The following is a 19,416-nucleotide window of genomic DNA, read 5'->3' as shown; positions in this document are numbered from 1 at the left end:
ACCACTCAGAGATGTTCACGGAGTTATACCAAGAAGAGAAGAAGGAGGAAGGAGACAGAGGTGGCCAGGAGGATAAAAGGGGGAAATGAAAAGGAGGGAGACAGATCCAGCCAGTAATCAGTTCCCTAAGTGTTCTCCACTGTCTGGAACACACAGAAATTCACAGAGTTGGGTAGAGTAGAGAGGGGTTAGGGAGGAGACACAGGCGACCTGGTGGAGAAAAAGGAGAGTCCAAAGGGAGAGAGAGCAGTCAAGCCAGTAATCTTGCTCCCTAGTGAAAAATGGGTACTGAAGATTGGGTTCTTAACGGTACAAAATTGGTAACAAATACATAAAAGCAAAAATTAAAAATCTAGAGTAGAGTTTGGAATTTCAAAAACACAATGTTAAAGAAAAGAAGAAGGAAAAGAAAGAGAAAAAAAAAAGTCACAAAAATTATAAAGAAAATATAGGTACAAAATTGATAACAAATACCAAAAAGCAAAAGTTAAAAATCTAGAGTAGAGTTTGGAATTTCAAAAATACAATGTTAAAAAAAAAAAAGAATAAGAAAAGGAAAGAGAGAAAAAAACAAACACACAAAAACAAAGTTGCAAAAATTATAGAGAAAATATAGGTACAAAATTGACAACAAATACCAAAAAGCATAAATTAAAAATCTAGAGTAGAGTTTGGAATTTCAGATATACAATGTTATATAAAAGAAGAAGAGAAAGAAAGAGAGAGAAAAAAAAAAGTCACAAAAATTAAAAAAAAAAAGGTACAAAATTGATAACAAATACCAAAAAGCTAAAATTAAAAATCTAGAGTAGAGATTGGAATTTCAAAAATACAATGTTAAAGAAAAGAAGGAAAAAAAAAAAAAAAGTCACAAAATTATAAAAATATATATATGAAGTTTGCTTTAAAAAATCGGGTCTTTTTATTTTTTTTTTTGCAAAGTGATAGTAGGTTATAAAAGTGAAAATTAAAGGAATAATAGAGGACTTAAAAATTTTTTTTTAATTTAAAAAAAAAAGAAAGAAAGAATGATCGTAAAAATAGTAAAAATATATCTAGGACTTTCTCTGGTTTTGTTGTGAGTATTGTGGGGTCAGTTCATTATCGGCTAGTTCCTTGGTCTGACTTATATTTCTCAAGATCTATAGGCCCCTTCCTATGTAGTCCGTACTAACCACAGGGTTTTAATCTATTGCCTGTAGCTTCCAAGGCCATTCCCTCTGTTATAGCTTCTTCTGTTTGCTGGTCTCTTCAGTGTCTGGTTTCCACCCTGACACAGAGGGGACAGTGGTGGACACTTTTTTTTTTTTTTTAGGCTCACTTGTTCAGTCGCGCTGTGGGGAGGGAGGGACACTGCAAACAAATAACACTGGCGTGTGCTCGCAGTGCCTCAGCCACACTGGGTCTGCCCCCACTCACGGCGCGTGTAGCCTCCCTGCCCACACTGCTCAGGCTCTAGGCTGCTCCACCAGGAACCATCTGTGTCCGGCCCTGGGCTGCTTGCACCTCCCAGGTCCAAGCCACTCAGGTTCAGGCACTCGGGTAGTCCTCAGAGGCGCAGACTCGGTTGGCCTGTGTTTTGTGCCCTTCCCAGGTCCCAGCAGCTCAGGTGATGAGGTGTTTGGCAAGCGCGATTGCTGAGACTTATCGCCTCCCCACCGCTCGGCTATCTGGGTGTACAACCGAGCACCTTCTCAGGTGGATGTTGACCCTCCAGAGCCCCAAGAAGTCTTAGTTAGCAAAAAACCCTGCTTACAGTTTTATAGATAATGTCTCTCTGGGGCTGTGATTGCCCCCTTCCAGCTCTGGCTGCCTGTTACCTGAGGGGGATGGTCTGCAGCCAGCTATCTCTGTTCAGTCCTTTGTTCCATGCGCAGGCCTGGCGGTGTCTTAGGTTAGGGCTGGCTTTTCGCGTGGTAGATATCCCACAGTCTGGTTTGCTAGCCCAAATTATTTCGCTCAGATAGCGCTCAGGGTATTCAGGCCAGACTCTTACGCTCAGCAATGCAGCCCGAGCCGCACCTCCCTGCCCAGCCCCCGCTTGCTAATGGTGGATGCAGGCGTCTGCGCCGCTTCTCCGCTGGGAGATTTACCATAGGGCTCGCAATCTGCAGGTTTTAATTGTTTGTTTATTTTTCCTCCCTGTTATGTTGCCCTCTGTGCTTCCAAGGCTCAGCACAGATTCGGCAGTGAGAAGGTTTCCTGGTGTTTAGAAACTTCTCTTTTTTTAAGACTCCCTTCCTGGGATGGAACTCCATCCCTCCCTCTTTTGTCTCTTTTTTTGTCTTTTGTATTTTTTCCTACCTCCTTTCGAAGACTTGGGTTGCTTTTCTGGGTGCCTGATGTCCTCTGCCGGCATTCAGAAGTTGTTTTGTGGAATTTACTCCGCGTTTAAATGTTCTTTTGATGAATTTGTGGGGGAGGAAGTGTTCTCCCTGTCCTACTCCTCCGTCATCTTAGCTCCTCCCCACCCCACCCCACCCCCGCCCCGGTAGGTGGCTTCTTTATCACTGAGACACCAGGGAAGCCCAACCAAGATGAACAGATAAAAAAAAAAAAAAGTATGATATGTACATGCAATGGAGTATTATTCAGCCTGGAAAAGGAAGAAAATTCTGACATATGCTATGACACAGATAAACCTCAAGGATACCAGGCTAAGTGAAATAATCCAGTCACAAAAAGACAAATAATGTATGATTTCACTTACATTAGTTATCTAAAGTAGACAAATTTACAGAAACAAAAGGAGACTGGTGGTTACCAGGGGCTAGGGCAGGGAGAAAGGCGAGTTGTTATATAAAGGATTGCGAAGGTTTGGACATGATGGAGCAACTAACACTTTCACTTTTCATACCATTTCAGATATACAAGATGAAAACGTTTTGGAGATCTGTTTTATAAAATTGTAAATATACTTAACTGTACACTTAAAATGGCTAAGATGGTAAATTTTACGTTATGTGATTTTTTACCACGATTTTTAAAAACACACTCTGAATCACAGAGCTTAAGAGCTTTAAGTAATTTTTTATTTAATGTTTTGGTCTTCTATACATAAACTAAGAAGAAAACAGACTCTCCCTTGATGTGAGTAAGGGTTTTGCCTCTGTCCCCAGGGGAAACCCCATCTAGATCGAAAGCCACCTAATATTTCAGCGGCTTTCCAGAGGACCCAAACCTTGCACCAGTGGGGTTATTGTGCCTGTTTCTTTCCTGCCCAGCAAAACGTGTCCAGAAGAGTCAAAACAGGTCTCTCTTTTTTTTTTTTTTAAAGTTTCTTTCCTCAGTGTTTGTGTGCATGATATTAAAATGAAAGTCCAATTTTAATATTAATTCAGCTTAATTGTAATTTTAAAAGTTAATGAAAGCCTTTAGTCCAAGTTATGCAATGGGCCAGGCATTCAAGATGAAACATGAGGGACTCACAGACTAAAAGGCAAGTCAGATGAATGAATAAATAATTGTGCTACAAAATAACACCTGCTATAAAAAGGCATATGCACAGAAAGGTACAGCACACCATGGGAAGCTGAGGAGAGAACGTTTAGTGGGGTTAGAAGGAGTGAGGACAGGTCACCGCGGTGAGCAGAGTCCACAAGCATGAGGCAGTTCATTGTAGTGGTTAACCCACGACACAGACTTTGGAGCAGAGGAATCTGGATGCCAGAACACGGCCCTGCCACTGCTAGCTGTGTGCCAATAAGCTTATTAGTTAACCTCTCTGAGCCCCAATTTCCTTACGTACAGAAAAGAGACAGTAATTTTTTTAAACATGTAAAGTTATTATAAGGGTTACATTAAATAAACTACCATAAATAAATGACCCATGCGCAATACATGTTCAGTGTTTTCAGTTAGCCTAAAAGAGAAGGCTCACGTGGAGGCAAGAGCAACACGTGAAAAGGCATGGGGGCACAAGAGGCTTGTGTTCCGGCCAGTGTGCATGGCAGGTCTTGCCAGGAGGCAGCAGGACAGGAGGCTGGAAAGGCTGTCTGTGGGCGGTGGGGCCCCGTGGAGGGTTTGATCAGGAGGATGATGAGGAGACGTTACCTGTGCCTCTCACATTGCCTCATCTTGTTGTTCAGTTGCTTAGTCATGGCCGACTAAGCAACCCCATGGACTGCAGCACACCGGGCTTCCCTGTCCTTCACTATTTTTCAGAATTTGCTCAGACTCATGTCCATTGAGTCGGTGATGCCATCTAACCATCTCGTCCTCTGTCGTCCCCTTCTCCTCCTGCCTTCAATCTTTCCCAACATCAGGTGCCCAAAGCACTGGAGCTTCAGCTTCAGCATAAGTCCCTCCAATGAATAGTCAGGGTTGATTTCCTTTAGGATTGACTGGTTTGACCTCCTTGCTGTCCAAGGGACTCTCAAGAGTCTTTTCTCACACCACAGTTCGAAAGCATCAATTCTTTGGCACTCAGCCTTCTTTATAGTCCAACTCTCACATCCGTACATGACTACTGGAAAAGCCTTACCATTTCAATAATTGGTCTGACTCCCATGTCTGAAGGCTTCACAGGCTCCCTTCCCCCAAGTACCGCAGGAGGATCATCCACTGCTACAGAACTGGCACCTCTCCCTGATCCCAACCAAGCCTGATGAGAGCTGGAACATAAATACCCCTGCTCTCTCACCCCTCAGGTAGGATAAATCTGAAGCATGTATTCCACAGTGACTCCACTGGTTCCCCAGCAGGGCTCACATTCCAGTTACTCACATTGGCACCTGGCTTGATAACACATCCCTTACTGGCTGGCTTCCCTTCCCCATCTCAGTTCCCTACTCCCATGATTTCCTGAGATTACCTCCCAAATAAACCAAGAACCAGAATCCTTATCTCAGGGCCACTTTGTATCAAAACCTATACTAAGATGCAGAGAAGGCAATGGCACCCCACTCCAGTACTCTTGCCTGGAAAATCCCATGGACGGAGGAGCCTGGTAGGCTGTAGTCCATGGGGTCGCTAAGAGTCGGACACGACTGCGCAACTTCCCTTTCACTTTTCACTTTCATGCATTGGAGAAGGAAATGGCAACCCACTCCAGTGTTCTTGCCTGGAGAATCCCGGAGAGGGGGGAGCCTGGTGGGCTTCCGTCTATGGGGTCGAACAGAGTCGGACACGACTGAAGCGACTTAGCAGCAGCAGCAGCAGCATACTAAGATGTGTGCCATGACCTTATCTGTTTAAAAAGATGCTTCTTGAAGCAAGTGAAGAATGGATTGGACTGAGTGGAGTTAGAGGCAGATTGTCAGGAGATCCCTGCAGTAACCTAGGAAAGAGGTTGTATTATAGGAGTAGAATGGAAACAACACTCCGGAGACAGTGAGGCAGGTCCTTAATGACTAATGCATGTCACTAGGTTGGGCCAACAAGAGTTAAGGAAGAGCCTCCTCTTGCAGGTTTCCTGCATATGAGGGACCTGCAGGACATTCACTGGTGAAAGCCTCAGTGACAGATTGGATCTCGAGGTTTACAACCGCAAGTTTTCAGCTTGGAAGCGGTAGATGAGATCATAGGGATGAATGAGGCCACGTGGAGAGAGGATTAAGGAAGAAAAGCTAAGACTAGCATCCTGGGGGTGCTAATATTTAAGGATAGGAATAAAATAAGGCACCAGTCAAAGGTAAGAGAAAGTAAGTCATCAACAAAAAAGGAGAGAATCGGTCAAAAGTATGTCTTTGAATCCAACAAGCATGAAACACTGCAGTGAATTCTAATTGGTTAAGGCCTGGAACAAGGTTACCAGCCTTGGCAGCTGCTGTGTTGGTGGCAGCAGCTTGAGCAAAGTGATGAAGGCGGAAGGCAAAGTGCGGGAGCCTGCAAGGCAGAGGGAGATGTGGATGTGAGCTCAGAGAGGACAGAACCCTTTTTCCAATTGGTGGGCGTGATGGGATGGAGAGAGAGAGAGAGAGACCATGGACCCAGAGGAGAGGGGTGGGGGATAGGAAGGAGAACACCTCTAAGGGAAGGGAAAGCATCATTTTGAGGTTTTTTTTTTCCCCAAACTTTAAACTTTCTATTTTATATTGGGGTATAGTTGATTAACAATGTTGTGGTAGTTTCAGGTGAACAGCAAAGGGACTCAGCCATACACATGCATGGATCCATTCTCCCCCAGCTACCCTCCCATCCAGGCTGCCACATAACAGTCCATGTGCTGCACAGTAGGTCCTTGTTGGTTATCCATCTTACATATAGCCATGTGTACATGAGGGAAGTGTCTTTTAAAAGATGGGGTAGACCTGAATAAGATTATGGTCTGAGAGAAATAAACACACGGATAAAGGTAGAGACAAAAGAATAAAGAGAATATTTGACGGCAAAAGGTCAGCAGTGAGGCAGCTGGGGGTGGGGACAACTGCACAGAAGGAGGCTGGCCTTGAAGAGGGTGGGGATGTCTGAGAGCAGAGATTAGGAGGTTGGGATGAGTGACAACAAAGGTAAATTTAGATACTAAGAGGACTGCACGCTGAACGACTGCATGTAGAGGAAATGTGAGCTAGCACAGGGTGGTGATTGAGAGCGTCTTGAATTAAAGGGCTACTTTGGGAGCCTGAGGGCTTCCCTGGTGGCTCATATGGTAAAGAATCTGCCTGCAATGGGGAGACACAGGTTCGAACTCTGAGTCAGGAAGATCCGCTGGAGAAAAGAATGGTTACCCATTCCAGTATTCTTTCCTAGAGAATCCCACAGACAGAGGATCCCGGGCTACAGCCCATAGGGTCACAGAATCAGACACGACTGAGCAACTAACACTCCCTTTCCACTTTGGGGAGCTTGTGGAGTGGGGGAGGGCAGAGAGAACTGGAAGGCCTGGGAACCAGGAGAGTGCAGTGTGGAAGCAGCAGCTGGGGCCAAACCCACAGAGCAGACACTCCAGGACACTCCTTTGCCTGGCAGCTGCACCTTCTGGCCCTGGATCTTAAAGGTGCCATTTGGTCTTTGACGAGGGAGATTGAAGAGCATGCAAGTCTAAGGGTGTATGTTTTCTGTAAAATAAGAGACCAGGTCCTCCAATCAGAACAGAAGGCCCAGGGGTGGGGTGGAAACTTGAAGAAGAGTTGTATAGATCTTCTGGAGCAGCCTTTGATTTCATGTTGATTAATTGGGGGTTAGCGATGGGATGCAGTGTACAGTCTCAGAGTGCCTGGTCCAGAGAACAGCTTGATGGCCACTTGGCTCCATAAAGTCTGTTACTTGAATGCACACACATTTCTTTTTCCACATCTTGACTCTTGGCTCCACCTCCACTTCTGCAACTTGCAAGCACCTCAAGCCAATAAAACTCCAACCTAGATAGCATATTCAAAAGCAGAGACATTACTTTTCCAACAAAGGTCCGTCTAGTCAAGGCTATGGTTTTTCCTGTGGTTATGTATGGATGTGAGAGTTGGACTGTGAAGAAGGCTGAGTGCCGAAGAATTGATGCTTTTGAACTGTGGTGTTGGAAAAGACTCTTGAGAGTCCCTTGGACTGCAAGGAGATCCAACCAGTCCATTCTGAAGGAGATCAGCCCTGGGATTTCTTTGGAAGGAATGATGCTAAAGCTGAAACTCCAGTACTTTGGCCACCTCATGCGAAGAGTTGACTCTTTGGAAAAGACTCTGATGCTGGGAGGGATTGGGGGCAGGAGGAGAAAGGGGACGACAGAGGATGAGATGGCTCGATGGCATCACTGACTCAATGGACGTGAGTCTGAGTGAACTCCGGGAGTTGGTGATGGACAGGGAGGCCTGGCATGCTGCGATTCACGGGGTCGAAAAGAGTCGGACACAACTGAGCGACTGAACTGAACTGAACTGTGCTGACTTTCCCTGCATGGCACCCTGTAGGTCTCACAGTGTCCATATCCACTTATGGACACAGTGGAATGACTCCCTGATCACCTTCCTCCCAGAATGGTTTTCAGTTACTGACTGTGCCTTTTAGGCCCATGGGGCCCACTTCTCTCTGTAGGTAGAACTGACCCCACCCACTCACCTTCACTGGGGCTTCATTGCTCCCAGGACTAATGCCCTGGATCTTAGCCATGTATTAGGATGATGTCCATCAAGGAATTAGAAATGCAATCTTTCTTTGGAGTTAGGTTACCACTGTTTGGAAGTAGTTCTGTTTCCTATAGCATATGAATTTTTAATCACTAAAGAGAAATTTTAAATTATCTGGTTAATCCTGATTATTACAGAAATTAACTCTAATCTCTACCTGGTTTACAACTCCAAACTCAGTGGTAACCAATATACGTTGTTAAAAGACCAAATTTAAAATGGAAGAATGACAGTAATGATAATTTGCAAGTATGAGTTGTATGAGTGATTTTCTTCTTTTTTAGTATATATTATTTTCACATACAATTTAAATATATTATTGATAAATATCCAAATATATTGTATGTATTAGTTGATTAATGTGTTTAGTTAGGGAAGAATTGTATTCAGAATTATGATGAATTCTTGCTGTGCTATTATAATTTATATAAGTTGTTATTCTAAATCACCGTTTCCCCTGTAACCTTATGATGTTTGAAACCTGTTTCATCAACCTGCAACAGCTTTATTCACTCAAGTCAAACCCAAACACTTCACTTCCACCTACATTAAAGATAGACTCACTGTGACAGAAATAGCAGTGTAAGTGCTAATACAAACACTGTAAATGCCAGAAAATAATAAGGTAAGAATGTTACCCAATGCAGCCTTGGCGGCATAGGTGCCAAATGGGGGCTTACACTTCTGCTAAGGACACAAGCAATTTCAAGCCCCACCTGTCATACACACAGGTAGAAAAATAAAGTGTGTGTTTTTAAAAGAAATGAAGAAATACTTTGAAAAATTAAAACAATGAAGAGAACTGCTGTATCCTTGCTAGTACAAATTGCATTTCAAAGCCAAATGGTCCTTGAAGGAAAATTATCCTACATAAAGGAATTGCAGCATATATATGCAAAAAAAGGATGATAGGATTTTTAAAAATCACATTCCCCAACTCCTACTAACCCATGTTTATAGGCAAGCGTTAGGGAAAGGTCGATGAAGAACATTACTTTGGCTGGATTACATAGACAGCAATTGAACCTGAGCAAGCGACAAAAAGAGAGATGACAGACATCACGTGCCTTCACCTGCAGGAAGGCAATAAAAATACACCACCTTCAATGAAGCTATTTGTGGTGGTTTAGTTGCTAAGTTGTGTTCAGCTCTTGTGACCCTATGGACTGTGTAGCCTGCCAGTCTCCTCTGTCCATGGGATTCTCCAGGCAAGAATACTGGAGTGGGTTGCCATGCCCTCCTCCAGGGGATCTTCCCGACCCAGGGATCAAACCTGGGTATCCTGCAATGTAGGCAGATTCTTTACCAACTGAGCTATGAGGGAAGCCCTACTTCCTACAAGGAAGCCTTACTTCAATGAAGTTGATTTACAAGAAAGCAAAAACAAAACTGACCTTGAACTCAATCAAGCCTCTAGATAAAACAATGGGTCTATAGAGAATACCGGGAAGAGAGGGACATGTCACTTAACACCACAGAAGTGCATTCAAACAAACCCAAAATGTGGGGAATAGAACCAATTCAGAACCAGTGGCCAGGGTTCTCAACAAATAAATGGCACGAACAAAAGTGGACAGGAGTGTTAGAGACCGAAAGACACATTAACCAAACTCAACTTTTAGGCCTTGTTTGGATCCTGATTGGAATAAACCATTAGTAAAACAGCATTTATGAAACAACTGTGGAAATTTGAATAATGTTTGTGTATCAGATGTTATTAAATAATCATTGTTAAATTTTTTGTTACAAAAAGAGTTTCAAGATTGTGTGGGAAAAAGAGGAGGAGGTCCTTATCTGCTAAAGGTATTATCAAAGCCCTTATAGACGTGACGTCCTGGAATTTGTTTTGAAATAATCAAGCAAGGGTGAGGGTTGAGGTCAGGGAAACTGTGGAGGGGGACAGATAAAGCATGATTGTTGCTGCTGCTAAATCGCTTCAGTCGTGTCCGACTCTGTGCGACCCCATAGACGGCAGCCCACCAGGCTCCCCCATCCCTGGGATTCTCCAGGCAAGAATACTGGAGTGGGTTGCCATTTCCTTCTCCAATGCATGAAAGTGAAAAGCATGATTGGCCATATGTTAATGGGTAATGGCTACATAGGGGTCTATTTACTACATTCTGTGTTGAAATTTCTTAACAGGAAGTCCTGTTTTTAATCACCTGAACTGGTGATCAGGCTTCTCTGATAGCTCAATTGGTAAAGAACCTGCCTGCAATGCAGGAGACCCCAGTTCAATTCCTAGGTTGGGAAGATCTGCTGGAGAAGGGATAGGCTACCCACTCCAGTATTCTTGGGCTTCCCTTGTGGCTCAGCTGGTAAAAAAAAATCCTCCCGCAATGCGGGAGACCTGGGTTCAATCCCTGGGTTGGGAAGATGCCTTGGAGAAGGGAGAGGCTTCCCACTCCAGTATTCTGGCCTGGAGAATTCCATGGACTGTATAGTCCATGGGGTCGCAAAGAGTCAGACACCACTGAGCAACTTTCACTTTCACAAACTGGTGATCAGTCCCTTGCAAAGATAGTTCCAAAGCCACTTGAACTTGGTTGCACTCCATTCATAGACCCTTCTCTCGTGTCCCCACCTTCTCCATCAAAGCAAGCACCCTTTTAAGTCTAATGTCCCCATAAAGGCACTTGAAACCAATTCATCATTGTCTTCTGACTCTGTATGTTCAGGCTACTGCTCCATGCCTCTTTTTACTGTGTTATCCCCAAACCTACCCTCCCTCCTTAGGTCTATTTTTATGGATCTTAGACGAAGAATGTGACTTCTTTTGCAGTTATCCTCTTGCCAGCCTCCAGCAGCCCATGCTACATAACCATTCTTCTTCTCTCCACCTTTCTTTCAATGGGTCTCACTCCCACTGAAGTTTTCCAAGCCCCTCCATGGGGTCGCTGAGAGTCGCACACATCTGAGCGACTTCATTTTCACTTTTCACTTTCATGAACTGGAGAAGGAAATGGCAACCCACTCCAGTGTTTTTGCCTGGAGAATCCCAGGGACAGGGGAGCCTGGTGGGCTGCTGTCTACGGAGTCGCACAGAGTCGGACACGACTGAAGCAACTTAGCAGCAGCAGCAGCAGTGGAAGCAGTCTTAACCATTGGTCTACCAGGGAAGTCCCAACAGCCTTTTTTATCCCCAGAAATCCTGTAAGTATCTGGACCCAACCTTGTTTATAATTTTAAAAGATTGAGAACATTGGGGAAATATTTAAATTCATCATTCAAAGGATATTTCCTGAGTGCTTTGTAATGGTAGATACCACTTATCAAGTCCTAGGCAGGTAGCCCTTAATGCTTAGGGTAACCCGACTAGGTATCTACAAGGTAGATACGATTATTGCCATTTTATACTTGGGCAAGAGGTATAGATACATCAAATGACTTTTCCCACTCACATATTCTGTACCTGGCACAGCTGTAATCCAAAAGCAGGCCTATTATCCTCCCCAAACCATGCTATCACTCTATTTTAGCATGAGCCTCAAGCCACCCCATTCCAGAACATTCTTTCCCACCCAGGACTGCAGCAGTGCTGCCAATAGGACACAAAACCATTCATCCTATCAGTTCCTCTAGGAAGCTCTCTGTGAGTTCCACCAGCAGAGCTGGCAGCTCTCTGCTCTGAATCCTAAGCACTTTGCTAGTATTGCTGAACAACCATTACTTGCTTGTAATTGTCTCCCACAAGAAGTAAATCTCTCAAGGACAAGGGCTATGTCTCCTACTTATTTTGGCACCTCTGGTGCCGAGAACAGTGTCTGGCCTGTAGTGGGAATTCAATCAATGTTGACTGAATGAGCAAATGAACTCCACTGGGAAACATGTTCCCATCCCAAGAAGCTAGTAGTGGAGCAGATGGCCAGTTGGCTTCTTCTTCTGGCCTTGGTGATCATTCCTCACTCGTTTGCATGTTTATTTCCCAAGGTCCTATTTCTTCTCTTGAATATCTGTGACATCTCCTGCTAACAGTTCTGTGCGACAGTGGCTCATTCTCACTAATCACCTTCTCCAAGTGTTAATCATTCAGAATGAAAGTGTACCTCTTAAATTCAGAATCTGCCCAGAGTGCTGTGTTTTGTGGGATCCATTTCATAGCAACCAGAGGGGTTCTTATATCTGATGAGAAACAACCTGTGAGGTTCAAATCTGGTGCCTACTTGAGCTAATCCAATTGAATTCTTCAGTATACATGGTCATGAACCTTTAGAAAGTTCAACTAATCAACAGAATGCAAATTTCAAGAAATCAATCAGATTACTTTTTGCCTATCAGTTTGGCAAAATTAAAAACAAAAAAAAAAATGCTGATGAGGTTTGGGATATGAGAACAATCTTCCTCTGAGATACCTTGAAAACACATTAACAGTAGACTTTTAAAAAGATCTCCAGCTCTTTAAAGTTGATCCAACAGTTCCACTTCTTGGAATATGTTCTAAGCAAATAATTAAGATTTAACTACCAGGAGGTATAGAGCAATTTATTATAACAGAGAAAATTTGAAAATTATTTAAATAACCAGGAATAAGAAATGCACAATGGAATATTACTCGGCTATAAAAAGGAACACATTTGAATCAGTTCTAATGTGGTGGACAAAACTGGAGCTTAGAGTGAAGTAAGCCAGAAAGAGAAATGACCAATACAGTATATTAACCCATATATATGGAATTTAGAAAGACGGTAATGACAACCCTATATGCAAGACAGCAAAAGAGACACAGATGTAAAAAACAGACTTTTGGACTATGTGGGAGAAGGCAAGGGTGGGAAGATATGAGAGAATAGCACTGAAACACGTATATTACCATATGTAAAACAGATGACCAGCGCACGTTTGATGCATGAAGCAGGGCACTCAACGTTGGTGCTTGGGGACAACCCAGAGGGATGTGGTGGGGAGGGAGGTGGAGGGGAGTTCAGGATGGTGGGACACCTATACACCCATGGCTGATTCATGTCAATGTATGGCAAAAACCACCACAATATTGTAAAGTAAATTAGCCTCCAATCAAAATGAATAAATTTTTTAAAAAGAAATTAGTTAAATCAGTTAAGGTACATCCCAACAACTAGATGCCACTCAGTGATTAAAATTTGTATTTCCGGACTTCCCTCATGGTCCAGTGGTTAAGAATATGCCTGCCAATGCAGGGGACACAGGTTGGACCCCTGGGCCAGGAAGATTCTACATGCCATAGGGCAATGAAGCCCGCAGGCCACGGCTACTGAGCCCACCTGCCCTAGAGCCGGTGATCTGCAACAAGAGAAGCCATCACAATGAGAAGCCTGCGTACTGCGACTACAGAAAAGCCCACGCACAGCAAGAAAGACTCAGCACAGCCGAAAATAGATAAATAGTTTTTTTAAAAAACCTGATGCAGCCAAATAAATAAATATTTTTAAAAATAATAATAATTTCTGTCACACTCTAACCTTTAGAGAATTTTCACTTTCATTATCTCAGACAGTGGCTCTTACACTTTAGCATGCATAAGACTCCCCTGAGGATGTCTGTGAAAATGTGGGTTCCTAGACCTCTGGAGGGTCTATTCTAGAGGTCTGGAATGGGACCTGGGAGTTTAAATTTCTAACAAGCACCCCCTCCCAGGTGCTTCTCAGCAGGTGATTGGTGACCTATACTTTCAGTAGGTGCAGGCCCAGGGGGCTGTCACACCTGGCACGAGGCAGGCGCACGTGACCAGGAGGTTCTCTGCCTACTTAACCTGCCCAGAAGAGACAATGTAGTAACACTGATCTTCTACAGGGAATCGGCTATATAAACAAAGTAACTTTCTTAACTGGAAGCGGTTAGAAAAGGGAAAGGAAGGAGACAGAGCCCTAAATGCACTCCATTCCACAAAAAACTGTCCTACCAGTAAAAATCCCAACAAGCCTGCCATCTTGGACATTCTTCTTCGTCTCTTACCATTTGACACTTGGACATTGGGTACATGCACTGCTTTTGGAAGGTGGAAGGAGAACTAGAGTGGGGCTCTTTATTTTCCAGACACAGGCACATAGGAGGGAAGTGCCTGACCCAGAATGGGTCACAGGCGAAGCAGAGGTCAGGGCGAGAGGATCTCCTGATGCCAGGCTTGCACCCCAGCCCTGAGTGATGGAGCTTCCCCAGCCCCAAGGAGTTGAGAGCAGATTTGGGTTTCCACAGGGCCCGAGATGGTGGGCCCTGCACAAGCCTGGAGTCACGTGGACAAGCAAATTTTCTACACAAGAGACCGAGCTCTCTTCTTGCCAGGAAAATGCCATTGTGACTTAAACTGGATGTTGAGGGCTAAGGTGAGTGAAAGAGGTAAAATATGAATCTAAATGGTTAGAATATAAAGAAAATTGTTCCTTTTGCAAATATGCTACAATTATTCTGCAATTAGGAGATAAAATAAAGAGTTTTGTGGGAAGCCTGTTGTACTTTTTCATGGCCTTATAAAAAACAAATTAATGCTAAAGATAGAAAAATGAATCATATATAAAACTCTTTTAATTACTAAAGAGATAAAATTTCCTTGAGAGGGGGTGTGAAGTTTTGACATCAGTCAGAACTTTTGAAAGTATTCTAGAAGGTGAGACTTGGGGGTACCCAATCCTGAAGCATCCTTCCCCAAAAGAGAATATGACATTACCACTTATGAAGAACGCTTGTGGATTGTATGTTCAGTCATGTCCAACTCTTTGCGATCCCATGAACTGCAGCCCACCAGGTTCCTCTGTCTATGGAATTTTCCAGGCAATAATATGGGAGTGGGTTGCCATTTCCACCTCCAGGGCATCTTCCCAACTCAGGGATCAAACCCACGTCCCTGGGGTCTCCTGCATTGGCAGGTGGATTCTTTACCACTGAGCCACCTGGGAAGCCAATTTATAAAGAGACTGGGGCTGATTCACCAGCCCGTATTTCTCTGTCATGACCAGGGTCACACATGGTAATGAGCTTAGAGAAGACAACTCAGAGCTGCCTTGTGGGCTCCAAACAAGTCGTGCCTGGGCTTCTGCCTGGGGCACCAGTGCCCACTTTCATGGTGCGTGTTGGTGCCAGCTGCTGCTGCTGAGTGATATGCCCCTGGGTATGCTTCCACCTTCAGGGGTGTTGCATGCCTCTGGCACCCTCCTTCCCAGCTGCAGTGTGTCACCTATCAGAAACAGCCTGTCTGCTAAGGCTCTGGGGGTCACCACACCCCCTGCCTTATACTTCTCTGCCCTGGTGTCAGGGCACGTGGCTCATGCTCTCTCTGGGTGGTGATTCTAACACGCACGGCTGGGTGAGTGGCACCTTACACCTTCACTTGGCTCTCAGCACAATCTCGGGACGCTAGTGAAGAAAGAAATGCTTCCTGAGAAGCACTTCACAGTATTTCTTTCTGTGAAGAAATACAGTCTGTGGTTACTTTTTCATAAAACCTTCTGTTAAGATGATTCCTTGCCACCATTTTGATGCACTGCTTTTCAAATAGGAAGACCACATATTCATCATATAAACAGGGACACTTCTAAGAGGGAGATCTGTTAACAACTACACTGGGACAACACGTGAATGCTGAGACCACCCCAGGTAGCCTGGGACACACGGTCACCCTGCTTAGGAAGGAGACGAGCTGCCCAAAGATGCATGTGAGGCTGAGTCCCAGCTGACCCCAGGGCACACAAAACATGAACACAAAAGAACTCTTCATGCAGTAAGTCACTGAGGTTTCGGGTTATTTGTTACCAGGGCATCACCCAGCACAAACTGATGAATACAGCCTTATAGCTGTGTATGTAATGGAGGTAACGTAACACAATCCACATCAATGGGCGTTTGTGAGGATTAAAGGAGCCAATACAGAAAAAGCACTTAGTCGGTGCCTGGCACATAGTCATCAGTCACCAGATGTTAGCTAGTGTCATTAATTATAACAACAACACAGGAGCATGAAGGAACACTCTAAGAACACAGGGAAGTCAAATTTCAAACCAAGCACGCACTTACTCAGGAATGGCAGGAAGGCCAATCGCCTCTAACATCCACCCCACAAGCTGTTTGCCCCTCTGGCCATTGGAGGCCCTGCCTCCTTCTTTCAATCCAGCAGCCCACTCCCACCTGTATCTCTCCTGACCCATGGACCAGAGACCATCATCACAACGGCTCTCTTGTGAACTCCTCCACTCCTTGACCTTGGGTTGCTTCCATCTCACCCAAATGACAAACCTTAATCCTGAATCAATACAACGATCCAACATTTTTGCTCCTGGGCCCACGTTACTGAACAAAATCCTCCCGCATTTCTTGAAGTCTTTATATGGGCTCTTTCTCAATTCTTTCTCCCATTTCCCACAAGAGATATTTCCAGATTTCACCATTCTCCTCGAGCTCTCAGCCCTTTGAATATAATTGTGCCTGCTTGTGTCCACCTTCCAAAAATAACTCCCTCAGCCTGCTCTCTCCAGCCCTGCGTCTCCCCTTCTCGTTATGGCCAAGCAACTGTCCTCCGCGCTCTACTTCCTCACGCCTCCGCTCCTCCACCACTGGACTCTGCATCCTGTCGCTTCCCAGGCTTCCCCAGCAGAGGTTATCGATGAACTCTGTTGTGATGGACATTTTCTCTGTCTTTAATTGACCTCGGCTCCCCCTGACATTTGTCAGGGTTGGTTACTGCCTCCGAGTGTTTCTCTCCTACCTTGGCTTCATGACGCTTCTCCTCTGCTGGCCCTCTTCTCCGACTTCTCGTTCCCAGTGTCTTGTGGCTCCTCTTCCTCTGCCCTCTCTTAAATGCTGGTGTTCCCCGTGCTTCCCTGGGACCCTCTTCTCTTTTCTTGCCAAGGCATTATTTAATGCCAAGAACTCAGAGATTCATGTCTCTGCCCAGCTCTTCCTCCTAATGATCCAATTGATTATTGAATGTCTCCACCTGGGTATCTCACTAGCTCCTCAATCCCCTGGTGTCCAGAGCCAAACTCATCATTTTGCCTATCAACCCTGACTGGCTTCTTGGATTTCTGAATGAATGACACTACAATTCACTCACTGTCCAAGCTAGAGACCTGGCACTCAGGCTTGACTTTTCCTAATCTCGCTCCTCCCGTCAACCAAAGGGCTACATCTGGTCTCCCTACTTACAGTCTTCACTCTTCAAGTCTATTTTCCTTACTTACAAATGATCTTTCTCTGTGATCTTCAAAAGAAAGTTCAAACTCTTACACTAAAACCTTAACTGTATACTTAACCCAATACCCTTAATGATACAGCTCCTGACTGCTACCCCTCTTTCATCTCTCATGTCCCCAAATCTCCTCCATTCCAGACATACTGAACTATTAGTACTTTAAATTTCCAGACTGTTCCATGTTTCATGACACCTCTGGATTTTTTTGTTTTTGTTCTTGCTGCTCTTCCAAAATAACCCATGTCCTGCTGCCCACTTAGTAAACCACTCATCTTGAAGTCAGATGTTACTTGTTTTCAGAAAGCCTTCTCTACTCAGAGTAATCTTTTGTCTCAGAGAAAGTTCCCCACTCCACGCTGTGTCAGCTGCCCTCTTTGGTACTTCCATTGTCCCCTGAACGTGCCCTATCTGGAATGTGATTGCTGACTGCCTTGCAGGTCTCCCTCACCAAACTGTAATCTTGACTAGTTAGGGACTGATTCACGTGCAACTCCAATTCCCAGTACGTTATCTAATGTTGTTGTTGTTTAGTCACTAATTAGTGTCTGACTCTTGCAACCCCGTGGACTGTAGCCTGCCAGGCTCCTCTGTCCATGGGATTTCCCAGGCAAGAATGCTGGAGTGGGTTGCCATTTCCTTCTCAAAGGGATCTTCCCAACCCAGGGATTGAACCTGCATCTCCTGCACTGGCAGATGGATTCTTTACCACTGAGCCACCAGGGAAGTCCGACATTATCTAATAATTCTCAGTAAAGGTTTCATGAGTGAATAAACAATAATAGTCTCTTGAGTAGCAGCCCCCTGCATGTCTAGGAGGAACAATCACAAGCAACATTAAATGTTTATATGTTTATATATACATGCACATGTAGTGGTGAAGCACCTTTAAATAAAGGTCAGTGTGTGTATGTATGTGAAAGAGCGATACAGGTTATGGAAGATGACTCATTTTCCTTTACCTGACTTTCCTCTTTGCTTTTCCATTGTGATTCTTTGTACTCAGATAACATTATTCTGCTCTTTTAACACTTGTACCTCTTATATACCATAAAATTTCTCAATATTCTTAGTCAGTATTCAGAACAATATTCTCATGCCAGGTATTCTGAATAGGTAAGATTCTACAAACCACAAGACAACTGCCCCTTCCACACATTATCAGTTTCCAACCAGTCTTCTTTTCTCAAGGGTCAATCATCTCAACTCCTTGGTAACATGCTGCTGCTACTGCTGCTGCGTCGCTTTAGTCGTGTCCGACTCTGTGCGACCCCATAGACGGAAGCCCACCAGGCTCCCCGGTCCCTGGGATTCTCCAGGCAAGAACACTGGAGTGGGTTGCCATTTCCTTCTCCAATGCATGAAAGTGAAAAGTGAAAGTGAAGTCGCTCAGTCGTGTCCGACTCTAGCAACCCCATGGACTGCAGCCTACCAGGCTCCTCCGTCCATGGGATTTTCTAGGCAAAAGTACTGGAGTGGGGTGCCATTGCCTTCTCAGTAACATGCTAGATCAGCCAATTTAAATTTTTACATACACTAAGTGACTATCATCTCAAATGAGATTTGAAATTGGCACCCACAAGAAATTAATTATTAATATCCATTTCAATGACTCTCCTTCCCCACCCTGATTGACAAAGGGTTTGTTGTTTTAAAAAGAAGCTGTCATCACATTACCACTCATTTTCAATTTGTGGTCATCCTACCCCATCCCAAGATCTTCATATGCTAAACTTTAGGTCTTTCTAATCAGTCTTCACTTTTGTCAGCTTAATTAATTTGAAAGCAACCTGGGTTTTATTGTAGAACATTAACAACAATCCATGGATAATGTTAAATATTTTATGAATAGCTTAAAAGCAATGTGTTTAATTAGCAATGTAATGTGTCATTCCATTAGGCTAGACATGCTAAATAGATCTGTATTTGAAACTGTATGATCACCTTTAAAGAACGAAACATCTTCAAATAGTTGTCACAAGGAATTAATTAGCAATATGTAGGAGTTATAAGATAAAATGTGAAATTAACAAGGACAAGCAGTCTTTAAAATTATACTTTCAATTAGAAATGAAGTCTTTAGAGTGTTTAATTCTCATCTATCACCATCATTGTTATGTAGTCCTTATAATGAATTGAATTCGATTCTGGATCAATTGCAGCAGACAACATTTCTTCCATTTCCTCCTGAGAAAAAGGCTCACC

The 19,416-nt window shown here is 44.0% G+C and overlaps 1 protein-coding gene across 2 annotated transcripts in view; it reads right to left on the bottom strand.

Annotated features, from left to right (window-relative positions):
- Window positions 1–12,520: 12,520 nt before the first annotated feature.
- Window positions 12,521–19,416, bottom strand: part of EFCAB2 (EF-hand calcium binding domain 2) — a 114,467-nt gene continuing 107,571 nt past the window's right edge. For both annotated transcript variants that reach the window (XM_005910635.2, XM_070385370.1), the window contains exon 7: window positions 12,521–19,415. In XM_005910635.2, coding sequence (XP_005910697.1) covers window positions 19,300–19,415 — 116 coding nt within the window. In that variant the 3' untranslated portion in view covers window positions 12,521–19,299. The remainder of the gene's footprint in view (window position 19,416) is intronic.

Source organism: Bos mutus, chromosome 16, assembly GCF_027580195.1.
Source record: "Bos mutus isolate GX-2022 chromosome 16, NWIPB_WYAK_1.1, whole genome shotgun sequence".
Taxonomy (NCBI): Eukaryota; Metazoa; Chordata; class Mammalia; order Artiodactyla; family Bovidae; genus Bos; species Bos mutus.
The sequence above is the reverse complement of the archived record's forward strand: the minus strand, read 5'-3'. Positions and strand labels throughout refer to the sequence as shown.